Source organism: Neopsephotus bourkii, unplaced genomic scaffold (assembly GCF_033783945.1).
Source record: "Neopsephotus bourkii isolate Nb327-2 ecotype Australia unplaced genomic scaffold, CSIRO-AGI_Nbou_v1 NB_1663, whole genome shotgun sequence".
NCBI classification, from domain to species: domain Eukaryota; kingdom Metazoa; phylum Chordata; class Aves; order Psittaciformes; family Psittacidae; genus Neopsephotus; species Neopsephotus bourkii.
The window spans coordinates 8,274,947-8,287,708 of record NW_026902137.1 but is presented as its reverse complement, the minus strand read 5'-3'; the positions used below and the strand labels follow the sequence as shown (position 1 = coordinate 8,287,708).

General features: G+C 44.8%; 1 protein-coding gene across 1 annotated transcript; it reads left to right on the top strand.

Annotated features, from left to right (window-relative positions):
- The first annotated feature begins 4,442 nt into the window (after window positions 1–4,442).
- SERINC3 (serine incorporator 3) lies at window positions 4,443–12,410 on the top strand. Its single transcript, XM_061375435.1, has 10 exons — window positions 4,443–4,559; window positions 5,066–5,227; window positions 5,613–5,806; window positions 6,623–6,702; window positions 7,409–7,546; window positions 8,402–8,571; window positions 9,300–9,390; window positions 9,777–9,954; window positions 10,338–10,565; window positions 11,497–12,410. The coding sequence occupies exons 1-10, from the start codon at window positions 4,521–4,523 to the stop codon at window positions 11,633–11,635; spliced, it is 1,419 nt and encodes a 472-aa protein (XP_061231419.1). The 5' UTR covers window positions 4,443–4,520; the 3' UTR covers window positions 11,636–12,410.
- The last annotated feature ends 352 nt before the right edge of the window (window positions 12,411–12,762 follow it).

Below are 12,762 nucleotides of genomic sequence, written 5' to 3'. Positions count from 1 at the left end.
CTCTGGGTCAGATCCTGGCCCCCAGAGGGTTCTGTCTGAGCACCTCATGCTGTTTGCAGGGATACCATGTTCACCTCGCACAAAAGGACACCTTTCACTCCCTCTTCCTTTTTATCAGCCATCTGTTGCTAGTCCCTTTCATGGCTCATTCACAGATGTCACTGCAGATCTTTGTACAAAATACTCCCTACAGCATATCTCTGTTTGTGTTTTGTTAGGAGATTTGTTTGGTTGGGGTTTTTTATATATAAGCTTTTATGTAATGCTATTTAAACACTTTTCATTCCAGAGTGTTGGATAAAGGTGAACATTTATCTCCATCTGTTTTACCAATAACCCAAACTAATGCAGTTGCCAGACCAGAGCACATGATCTGAAGTGAACTGAAGTCAGCAAGAAGGTCTGCGGTGTCATTTTAAGGACTTGGAAGAGATTGGACAAAGTTGTCCTATAAAATAAATTTCTGGCCAAACAAAACTGGAAAGACACAAAGATTGCAATTCCTCTGTCATAACAGCAGTGAATCATCCAGTTCCATAGTCACTTGGGGTGAAAAAGAAAACAGTTACTCAGTCTCTCAGGGATTTAGACACTGGAGAATATATTATGCAAGTTTTAGCAGCGTTACTAATGGCCTTGAAGCGCACAACTTACTATGACTCTCACTCAGCTCAGCACATTGCAAATAAGATGACTCATGTATCCATGACATGGTAGGAAAATAGTCTAAGAAGTGCAGAGGCAGGTGCTAATGCAGTCACAGAGCACACAGTCAAGGGAAGAGGAGAATTATAAAATCGTGAGCAAAGGGCTGCAGAGAAAAGCAGCTTTCATGTTGGAAGACTTGAGAATGTGGATGAGGTTGGTTTTTCTTGATCTCAGATTGCAGAGGCTGGTGAGTGTAAAGCCAGTGAGAGAAGAGCCATACTGCTGGCAGCAGTCCCCCGCACTTCCCTGGGGAATCACAGCAGGCAGCACATGATAGCCTTTGCATGTTAGTGGTGAGTGAGGCGCTGTATCTACAGTGCACGATTAGATTAGACCTCAGCAAAAGTCATCTGGAAGCTCCATAAACTTAACAGTATTTATATTTGGGAGGACTTTCTACGCTGCTGGAACATGCTTTTGTTGAAGCTATTAGCACTGACCACTTAAAGACAATTAAACCCACTGGTGGTCTCAGCTGTAGAAGTATTTTGCCCATTATTTAATAACTACCTCATGGACGAAGGACTTTGATGGCTATTTTCTAAGCATGGTTTAAAATTGAGATGATAGAATAGAACTCAACCCGAATCCTGAACTATAGAGCTGGAGAAGCAGCTGTCCCTAAAGAAGACTTTGTAATTCTTTATGCTTTGGGGGTCCAATCAAAGCACAGTTATATATACTGTTTAAAGCCAAACACTTTTAAGAAGTCCAGTAATTAGGAGGGTTATATTAGAAAACTGATGCAGATACCTCAAAATGTGGATGTTTATGCAGGCCAGAGCACAGTAGGATGTTTAGACCTGTAGATGGGTCAAGGCAACTCTACTGGAGAAACACAGACTGTATATGATTTAATTTTTACAGGTGGTTTGACCCAGGCAGTCCGATTTGCAGTTCCCTTCACCTGCCTGAAAGATTCTGGATGGTCAAAGGATTTTTCAATCATAAACTGTGGGATCTGTTACCTGAAAAATACAGCCCATGCAGAGCAGGGACCCTCAAATACTCCGGGGAACATTAGGAAAAGTTCTGCATTTTCATTATTATGAACAGGAGACCCTTGAGATTAACAAGAATAGCACTAACGCACAAGCTTGAGTGACATTTTCATATGAGCTCAGTTGCACAAAGGACTGCAGAGAACGACTTTCAAATGACTGTATCTGACACATTTCCTTTAACTATTAGCTAATTTCAAGGGTTTATTCTAGGCATGTCAACTAACATATAGATATGTATGCAGTGTAATATAGATACATAGGGGATGCACCATTTCATTCTAGTGTCAGAACTGATTCACTCGCCAGAGCAGGGTATTTTTGTACAAACTAGGATAACCTCCTGCCATATCCTGTCTCGTTCCCATAGCTGACAGTCACTAGGCTGACTTCATCCTTATCTTCTGTTAAACACGTGTGGTTTGAGGTGATGTTAGGCAGAATCAGAGGGGGTTTAAAATGAGCCCTTTGAAATCTCTTGTTACGTGGACAGTGGAAGGAAAAAGCTTTTTATCTGTATTCTTTGTCTTTCTCTACATAATCTAGTGGAGGATGCCACAGTTCTTAACAAAACTGTTAGTCTCATAAATTTCCTGTGAAGAAACAGGCTCAGGATTTAGCTGAGTTTCATCACCCTATTAGTAATACACCTATGAAATTATTTACCCAGGATTACTGGGAAGGGAGCACAGAATTTTGGATCCTGCCTTTATTCTGCACATATTCATGTGAACAAACAGCAGGGATGTGACAAAGCCTTCTTACAGATCCAGCTTATGCACCCAAAAGAGTAATATAAATATGTTAATAATAAAGGCTCATACATTATCCGAAGGAACAGTTTCAACCATGTATGGTGTGATCTTTTTCCAGAAGAAGTCTGTATGTCCTCATGAATGAGGCTGATTACAAGAGGGATGATAATGTTAACATTATGTTCATACATTCTGATTGTTAAAGCTGCTGTGGGTATTAAGTGGCTAGTTTACTGAACACTTTTTGTCATTTCTTGGCCATTTTAGATGGCAGTAAAGGCATTCTGATTACTTGTCATTCTGATTATTATCTGTCAGCCTGATTATTTGTCCCTTTCTGTGATGGAAGCAGGTTTCTTGGAAAGGGACTGTGTGAAGGAAAGAAGGCTCTGACGCAGTGGGAAGTGACATGCAATAGCTGGGATTGCTAACAGCCGCAATATATCCTGTAACCCAAACCAGCCAGTTCTGACTCTGCCCTGTGATACTTTGCAACACTAATGCCAATTAAATAGCTGCAGAGTGCTTTTCTAAACCTATGTGTAAGCTCTTGTCACCTTCTCACTGTTGTCATTTCCTCACAGCCCTGTCTCAACTATTCCACTTGCTCCCAGGCTTTAGCAAGGAGGAGTGCAGTCACTCAGCTGTCTCCCTCCAAACTGCAAGTCGTGCAGATTGTCAGTAATCCAAAACCAGAGAGGCCCCCACACTCTGTGCAGCAGCAGAACAATGTCTCTTTTCACATGGTTCAATCCTCTACCTCTTCTTCTTTTGAAAGGAGTACATCTCTGTCTTTTACAGCAGTGTACCTCCAAGATATGCATAGCCTAGTGTGAACTGAGGCAGAAGTGTCTCCTTGAGAAACCCCACCTCTGAAAGGCTCACGAGCCTTCCCACTTCCACCCACAGCCCCGTTACAACACTTCACAGGCCAAAACTCATGGGCGACAGTGACGTGGCTTATCCATGCCTTAGTGCTCAGCAAAACATCCAGAAAAAAAAGCAGCAGCAACGTGTCATGTCCATATCCCGATGGGACAAGGGTGGGAATGTGCTCGAGATGACCACAGTCAAACAGACCCTCTGTGATCCATACAGGGAAAAACCCAGGGTAGCAGGAGGCCACCCATCCGCTTCCTCAGGAATCCCAGTGCTTCTGCAGTGACTCAGGTGCAACTCATACAGCTCCAACGCAACCTTGGCACGGACATGACGCTTGTTACCACACATGGTGACACCTTGGCCACTCGGGAACATGGGGAGGGTCAGTTTTACCCATGCAGACAGGGCACAAGCTGCACCAGGGTGCCCTGCAGGCTATGGGCACTCAGGGGCAGGGAGACACAGCGCATTCGGCCTCATTAGTAGACATTAGGCAGAAGCTCTTCCCTGTGAGGGTGCTGAGGCGCTGGCACAGGGTGCCCAGAGAAGCTGTGGCTGCCCCAACCCTGGCAGTGTTCAAGGCCAGGTTGGACACAGGGGCTTCGAGCAACCTCGCCTAGTGGAAGGTGTCCCTGCCTGTGGCAGGGGGTTGGAACTGGATGAGTTTTAAAGTCCAACCCACACCACTGCGTGACTGTGAAATCGCGTGCGCGGCCGGTAACAGCCCGGCGGTGGCCGGTGGCGGAGTTCCGCCATGCTGCCCGCCCTTGGCGCCGCGCTGCTGCCGTGGCAACCGCCGCTGGCCGAGGTATCCCCAGCCGCCTCAGGGTATCGAATGGCTGCTGGGCCTGCCGATCAGCCTCACTCATTGGCTGTCCTGCTGGAGGAACCGCCCACTCGCTGACGCTTTAGACCTATCAGCGTCCCTCTTCCTCGCGAAGGCGGAAGAAGTGTTCGTAAACAACAACTCCCCCCTCCTGCGGCCTCCGCCGTCCCTGCTTGGCCTCCCGCTGGAGCTCGGCTCCATACTGCTTTCTTATTGGCGGGTAGGCCCCTACCTCGAGCGCCGACAGCCAATGAGAAGTGGCGGCTCTTCGATGGTGGCCTCCTGACACCGCGGGGCGGGGCGGAAGCAGGAAGTGGGTGGAGGGGGTTCGGTGTCGCCACCGCCACCATGGGTGCCGTGCTCGGGGTGTGCTCGCTGGCCAGCTGGGTGAGTAGGGCAGCGGGGGTTGCCGCATCGCTTCCCCGGCGTATCCCCCGCCTTCCCGGGGAGCGCTCCGGAGCCTCCGCCGGGGACCCCGGCTCGAGCCCGCAGTCGCTGACCCCGCCTGCGGCCTGTGGGTAGAGGCTCGTCCCGCCAGCGCCGGGAGCCCCTGGGAGCGGAGCGGCGGAGGCTGTGTTTGTCCCGCCTCTGCCCTAGGGGCGCGGGGCTCGCTTTACCGGGAGGCAGGCGGCCGGGGCTTGCCCTTGCGAGGCCGTGTGAGTGCCGCGGGACGCTGCCGCCCCTTGCAGCCAGGCGGCGGGTGCGGGAACCGAGCGCGGGTGATCAGTTCCCGGGTGTTCTCAGGCCGGGCGTCAGTCAGAAGTGGCGATTAAACGGTTTATCTGCGCAGCGAGTGGTGTTTGTACGTGGAGTTGGAATGTTTTCCTGCCTCTGTGCCGTGGAACGGCCCGTGCGGAGCGAGCGCCCTCACTGTGCCTGTCTGTGCCCTGCAGATTCCCTGCCTGTGCAGCGGTGCCTCGTGTTTGCTGTGCAGATGTTGTCCCAACAGCAAGAATTCAACAGTGACGCGGCTTATCTATGCCTTTCTCTTGCTCCTGAGCACTACTCTTGCCTGCATTATGCTGGCACCAGGGATGGAAGAGCAGCTGAAAAAGGTATGGAGGGGAAAACACCCAAATGTGCCTTGTCTCTTGAGATAAGAGAATACGTGTACTGAATGGCTTCTGCCCGAAATAGCAAATTAAGTGAATGTACATTTTTAAGTACATGCCTGGTCTCTGAAACATGACCAGACCTGGAGATTGACAGTCGTTTATCAGGGGCCTGGTGCTTTGGTTTCTTAATCTTCCTGGATGCTTTTAGTGCTGATATGGGGAAAGAAACACGGTAACAGGGTCTGTGCAGGCCAGCTGAGCACAAGGTCTCATGTTGTCAAATCTCCCAGAAGACAGCTGACTGAAAGACTTAGCTCTTAGAGTGCTTAAAGACTGTAACTGCAAATGCAGATGTAAATTCACAACTGAATGTGTCTTTGCTCAGATACCTGGATTTTGTGATGAGGGGCTTCACACGCACATACCGCACCTGGATGGGTTTGTCAGCTGTGATGTGTTTGTTGGCTACAGAGCTGTCTATCGAATCAGCTTTGCCATGGCAGTGTTCTTCTTTCTCCTCTCTCTGCTCATGATAGAAGTGAAAACGAGTAATGATCCAAGAGCCTCCATACACAATGGGTATGTGTGTGAGCCAGTTGCCTGGTCTGGCTTGTTTCTTCTCTCAAGTTTCGTTGCTGAACACAGAGTCAAATGTTTATGTGTACATTGGCAGCCTTGTTTCTTTTGTGCTGAATAGAGAGTAACACTTTAGTCTTCTAAAAAGCTTCCTATTTATATAACATATCCAATGTACTGATAGTCCTCTAAGGTTGGATCACCAAAAGTGAGATGCTGTGGGCACTCCTCTGTATTCACACGGAGATATTGGATTTCAGCTAGTTTCTGTTGCCGTCTTTGTGCTGAATCTAGTGTTCATTGGGTCAGTCCAACTCAGCAAGCTAGCAGAAACTGGTTTCTGATTGGATGGCCCTTCTTTCTCCTCATGATCTTCTCTCTTAGATCTCCCTTTTCCCTTCTCCAGGCAGAACAGTTCACAAGCCTTCCTGCTTGTGAGGATGAGCTGATAATTCAATGTTTGCTGGGGCAGGGGAACCTCCTTCAGCAAAGTTTTCCAGCCAGTCATTTCCCAGCCTGTCCTGTTGCACGGGGCTTTCCTGTGCCAGGTGTTTGTATCTAGGTGTTTGTCTCTGTATTTGCCTGTGCTGAACTCTGAGGTGTCTGTCAGTCTGTGTCTCCAATGCATTGACAGTTGCTTCACCCTCTCCCCCCGGCTGGTGAACAACTTTATCTGTAATCGCACTGAACACAACTTTTTTTCTCTACATTTCTGTTAGACACCCACCTATGTACAGCAAGCTGCTTGCAGATCATGCAAAACACTACTATTGTGTGCAGAGCAAGACCAGTATTTTCAATTTGTATCTTCTTTTAAAGGTTCTGGTTCTTCAAAATAGCTGCCATTGTGGCTATCATGGTTGGAGCATTTTACATTCCTGAAGGGCCATTCACAAGAGGTACAGTTAATACATCTTCACAGAATTCTGTTTAATAAACTCAAACTGTTTCACCGACTTACAACTTATAGTTGCAATAATTAAAGTTACCTTGGAGAAGACACAGATTCTGCCCTACTTCTTGGTTCATCCAGTATTCTGGTGACCAGCTGAAGTTATGGCAATAAGGAATCTGTTTTCAAGTGCATAGGTGTTGGGTATTGACAGTTTAATCCGTGACACAATCACTATTGGGCTGAGCCTTCTGGTGCTAGTTAGATTAAAAGCAGCTCAGAACACTGAGCAGTACTAAATGCTTCCCTAGAGTCTTTGGAATATCTGTGCAAGAAACTTTTACTGTCTGGCCACATTACAGGAACCTGAAGGGGTTGTTGACCCGCAAGGAAATGCGTCATGATGGCACTATATACACAAAGATGTCTTGTGTAGATCTTGTGTTCATTCTGAAAACATGTTGGGCTAAACATCCCCATGCTCAGCCTGACAAGCACAGGCTGCATTCTTGAATAGCTGGGACTCCTTATGTGCTCCAGCAGGATGGAGGCCAAAGTGGTTAACAGCATCTGCATTTCTAAACATAGTTTCAGATTTTTTCTTTATTTGTCTGCAATATAATTAGGAGCTTTTTAAATTTTATTATATTTTTTAATTGGAATAGCATGCAGGTGATGAAAGCTAACCCTGTTTTTCATGTTCCCTTTACTAGCTTGGTTTGTTATTGGTATCTGTGGAGCTGCTGCCTTTATTCTTATCCAGCTGGTGCTTCTTGTGGACTTTGCTCACTCCTGGAATGAGAGCTGGGTTGAGAAAATGGATGAGGGAAATCCTAAATGTTGGTATGCAGGTAGGAATCTTAACCTGTAAAAGACTTGTTTGTGCTGGCTACTATTCTGCAGAGTATCACTTGCTAGTTTGCAGACATACCTAGAATTACACTTTGCAGTCTCCTTGAATCACTCCTGTAAACTTTTCGAATGAATAGCTGCAGCACCGCCTTTTTCTCATTAAATAACATGCAAAATATTTCAGGCTTGTGATTAGCAGAACCAACAGCCATAATAAACAACACTTGCCTAGTTTGCAGTGTTGAGTGCAGAGCTGGTAGCCTGGATCTCTTTAACTCTAATTTTGCTTTGCAGCTTCCCATCCCGAGGTCCTCAGAAGCCCAGTTATATCCATGACTGGCTGCAGTGCAAGACAGAGCATGCCTCAGTGCACACTCCCAAGCTGATTGCTAAATGACAAAGTGCTGATTGTTGTTACTCTTTGCTCATAGCTACAGTATTTTGTAGCTTCTTGTAAAGAAATAGCAGACTGTAAATGAAAATGGGTAACCTCTAGCATAAAGCAGGGAATTCAGGGCTTCTAAATAGACTGTGAGAAGCATGTAAAAAGCACTCTCATTTTGACACCATGGCTTGACATCAGTTAAACCGATTAAGCTGCCACTGAAAGGCAGGTCTTATTCTGCTGGTGGCAGTGTTGGCTTTCCTCTGAGCTGCGCTGCTTCGTGAGCCAAAGCAGAAATCTAGCAGTACCCAACAAAAATGCATTCTGCTAGTATAGTTTTCTGAACCAGACTTCCACATGAGGAGTAGGGACTGCCTCATTACAGTGGCAGCTGGTCATTAAATCACCTTAGATGTACTGTTAAATTACGTGGATATTGTAACAGACGTGTTTTTTTTTTTCCCTTCAGCTCTGCTGTCCTGTACAAGCTTGTTCTACGCCTTGTCTCTGGTTTTTGTTGTTCTCTTCTATATTTTCTACACAAAGCCTGATGGCTGCACTGAGAACAAGTTCTTCATAAGCATTAATATGATCCTGTGCATTGCTGTCTCCATTGTTTCTGTCCTTCCAAAAGTACAGGTATTATTTTTCTCTGCTACTTTCTTCTGACTTAGAAGGCGGGGAAGTAAGAAGGATGTAATACCAATTCAGTCAGATTTAAGAACTTTAAAATTTGGTTAACTTCATAGCTATGCTAGCTAGGAACATTTGGGGGAAAAGATAATGCAGCTCCAAGACCAAGGCATTATGAAGTGATGTGTTTCCTGAAGATAGGCTGTTTGGGTTAACGTTGTTTTGAGCTTAGTTTCCATGGGGGGGACTGCTAGCATGGTTTTAGTGGTGAAGGTTCTGGCAGAACAGAGAAACCTGTTAGGGAAAAGCAAAACAAGTTGGGAATTTATTGGCTTAATATTGTGGCTTTGAAATTATGGGTGTGTTTAATGAGAGGAAGTTTGCATGATACTTGATTTTGAACTGGCAATGCTTAAACAAAACACATGCTAGATTACTATCTACAAAACTGTGGGGCAAGTTGGGATTAAGTCAGTGAGAAACCATAACTGAGGCTTGGGCACAGAACTGGGTTTGGTTTGCTATTGGTTCCATGTTTGGGTTGCTCACTGCATAAATTGTATTACTTGTAAGGTGGTTTTTTTTCCCCTATCTTTTGAACATGAAACAAAGCCCAGTGCATACCTAAAAAATAAAGATTCTCATGCTAATAACTGTTGGCAGTAGGGTAAAACTGGCCAACTATAGGTAAACTTGCCCTTTTGACCTTGGCTTGCTATTTTGTCTTTGAACAGGAACATCAGCCTCGCTCTGGCCTCCTCCAGTCCTCTGTTATCACGCTCTACACCATGTATCTCACTTGGTCAGCCATGTCCAATGAGCCTGGTAAGCAACGGACTGACCTGAGTAACATGCTTTGATGTGAAAGCAGAAGCTGTTGAAGTGGCTTATAGTTCAGATCACTGTGTGGGGATTGCTGATATGTCTGGATAACATCTAGTGAGGAAGTAAAGCATGAGATTGCCTCTTTCCAGAACTAAACTGGGGCATTTGATGGTAACAAAACCAGTGTCAGGTCATTCTCATTTTATTTATTACACCCTTGCCTAGCTCACAGGAAGGAAAAATATTCCATGCCATTGCTGCCTCTGGGGAAATAAAGAGATCATCAGCTAAAGCAAATGCCAAAATGCAAGCTTACGTGTCATCTTTTCTCAGCTAAATGCTGGCAGAGCTCACCTCTCTCTAATCTGCCTTGAAAACCTTTTCAGAACGAAGCTGTAACCCAAGTTTGCTGAACATCATTACCCAGATAGCTACACCCACCATTGGTCCAGCAAATACCACTGTTGTACCTGCTACTCCAGCTCCGCCCAAGTCCCTGCAGTGGTGGGATGCCCAGAGCATTGTTGGATTGATTATCTTTGTCCTTTGCCTCTTATATTCCAGGTGGGTTCTGCACTGCTATCAAATGATAAGCCATTGGGATTTGTCTGACTTCTTCTGTTTGAGTCAGGGTCTAGTGAAAAACGTACCTGTGTTCATTCATATCCAGCTGCTGTCTCAGGTCCGAGCCGAAATACGGCTGCTAAAGCTGTGTTCTGTTTTGTGGATGTGTCACAAGACCTGGACTAGGAACACTTTTTAATTAGGTTAACAAAAGCTTGGATGAAAACAGATCTCTTTGAGGAGCTTCCTGCGTTTTCAGATGGATTTAAAAAATGTTACTTGCTCGTCCCAGACACTCACTGTGATCTGTTGCTTGTTTTATTAGCAAACATGCCAACTGGAAAAGGAGTTTTTAACCATGTCTGCCTTTGGGTACATTGCAGCATTCGTACCTCAAGTAACAGCCAGGTGAACAAGCTGACACTGTCTGGGAGCGACAGTGCCATTCTGGAGGAGACTGTGGGAACAGGCAGCGGGGCTGCAGAGGAAGGAGAAGTGCGCCGTGTCATGGATAACGAGAAGGATGGTGTTCAGTACAGCTACAGCTTCTTCCTCCTGATGCTATTTCTTGCCTCTCTTTACATTATGATGACACTCACCAACTGGTACAGGTAAGAGCAAGACAGAAAGTGATGGGTTGTATGTACCAGGCACTGTTCCTATTTGGATAGGAGACTCCCACCAAGCAGGTTAAAGTGCTGTCCGCATTGGATTTGTGTGTTTTCAATTTTTTTGTTGCTGATATAAGATATAAAAAGTCAAAATCAGCAGCTGCAGTCCTAGTGGACTGCTTCACAGCTGCAAGGGCAGGAAGTGTGGTTACTGTCCTTCAGATAGGCAAGCAGCAGGAAAGAGACTTGTGACATTGGTTTAAAGGCCTTCCAGGAAGCTTATCAGAGTCCAGTGTAGTGTTACTGGCTCATCACTCTGCAAAAGATGTGCAGGGACAGCCATACGTGCTACTTAGACAGAGATATGGTTTCCTGCATCTGTTTGGAGCACTTGGACATATCCAAGTGCACCAATATCCAATTTTAAGCTGCTGCTGCAGCTTAAAACTACTTTCCCCAGGACTGTCTTATTACTCAAATTAACAAATACACTTACAACCACCAGGAGTCTGTTGCATAGCTCTCTCATATTTCATAGAAAAGGACATTAAAGCTCACCCAGTTCCACCTCCCAGCTACCCCCAGGGGACACCTTCCACTAGCCCAGGTTGTTCCAAGCCCCATCCAATGTGGCCTTGAACACTGCCAGGGATTGGGCAGCCACAGCTTCTCTGGGCAACCCATGCCAGTATCAATTTCTTTTAAGAGTAGCACATCAATATACACAAGTTAATTTTGAAAAGTGGGTACCAAGAACAACAGGCCTAGGAAAGAAGGAAGAAATTGCTGGTTTAGTTGTCTCAGCACTCTCCCACAAAGGTTCTTGCACTGGAGTGTCTTGACTGACTGTCCTAACTTCAGATTCTTATGAGAGGTAGTAAGGAACAATGGCAGGTGCCTTCTCTATCTATTAATTGACTTTACTTTTTAGCCCTGATGCAGATTTTAAAACAATGACAAGTAAGTGGCCAGCCGTGTGGATGAAGATAAGCTCCAGCTGGGTTTGCCTCCTCCTCTATCTCTGGACTCTAGTGGCTCCTCTTGTCCTCACTAACAGGGACTTCAGTTAAGTGGCTGAAGCTTATGGAAGTGGGGATTTTTATGCTGAAGGCCAAAATGTTCATGTATTGCTTTAGTTATATGGTCTACGTTCTGTTGCTTATGTTGGTATTAATATGCAGGTGGATAGAAAGTTATATATTGCCTAATGCTTGATGCAGGATCAAAATTAGTATCAGTTATCTATTTTAACCTTCAATCATGGATACCTTATTACAGCAGTTTTAAAATTCACTATAGCTCTGCTGTCAAAGCACAACAAGTATCTGTTTTGTCCAATAGCCACAACCTTTCTATCGAAGTAACATTTAGCTAAAATACAAAGTAATATATTTTAAAGAACAATTATATTCAGCATAATGCACTAATACACCAGCGCTTCAGTTCCTGGAAGTGTAAGCTATGCTGCTTGATTTCTACATTCCACTGTAAAAGTTGATTGAAATTATACTTACCTTCCTGTGTTGTGGCAAAAACAACCCCTTATTCCTCACCAAAAGTACATAAATTTGAGATTAAAAAAATATTAACTCTAATGTCTTTTAAGACCAAATTTGCCTTTTCTAAGAGGCAACTTCTATGGTAAGTTCTTTTTTTAGTATCTTTGCCAAATATTGAGTGGTAAGTGTATGACTAGTTTAAACAACTTTGATTATGGTGGAAAAACTGAGCTTCAAATTGGTTTTGTCTAATATGCTTATAAAAATAATGTATGTGAAATGAGTATTATGGGCACTACAGCATTTGCACTGTAAACTTCTTTGAATAAAGTCGACTAACTACTGACACTGTCCCAGCTCTGTTGAGCAGCATTATGAAGCAGCAGTTATCTCCAATGCAAAATACTATATAGTGATTAAAATGTTAATAGCTGCTGCAGTATCCACTTCGATGTGACTGGATGTTTTCACCATGCAGCAAATAGTAAGTCATAATGTATTTCTTTTGAAACAAATAGCATCTTCCATGTGATTCTCAATGTTAAATCCTGTTGCTTGGACTTTGTTCAGGTATAGTTTTCAAGTTAAATTTAGTTCTGCAGTAGAAAGGAACACCTTTCTATATAAAACCATGCAATTACAGGTGATTGCAACTGTGTGTTTAGTGTGAAACCAAGTATTTGTTGCTATTGGCTTCT

What these genes read in the sequence shown, in the direction of transcription:
- SERINC3 (XM_061375435.1), top strand. Translation starts at nt 4,521, where the DNA reads ATGGGTGCCGTGCTCGGGGTGTGCTCGCTGGCCAGCTGG. An exon ending in AGAGCCTCCATACACAATGG is followed by an intron (nt 5,807 to 6,622) that starts GTATGTGTGTGA and finishes CTTCTTTTAAAG; the next exon opens with GTTCTGGTTCTTCAAAATAG. An exon ending in AGCCATGTCCAATGAGCCTG is followed by an intron (nt 9,391 to 9,776) that starts GTAAGCAACGGA and finishes AAACCTTTTCAG; the next exon opens with AACGAAGCTGTAACCCAAGT.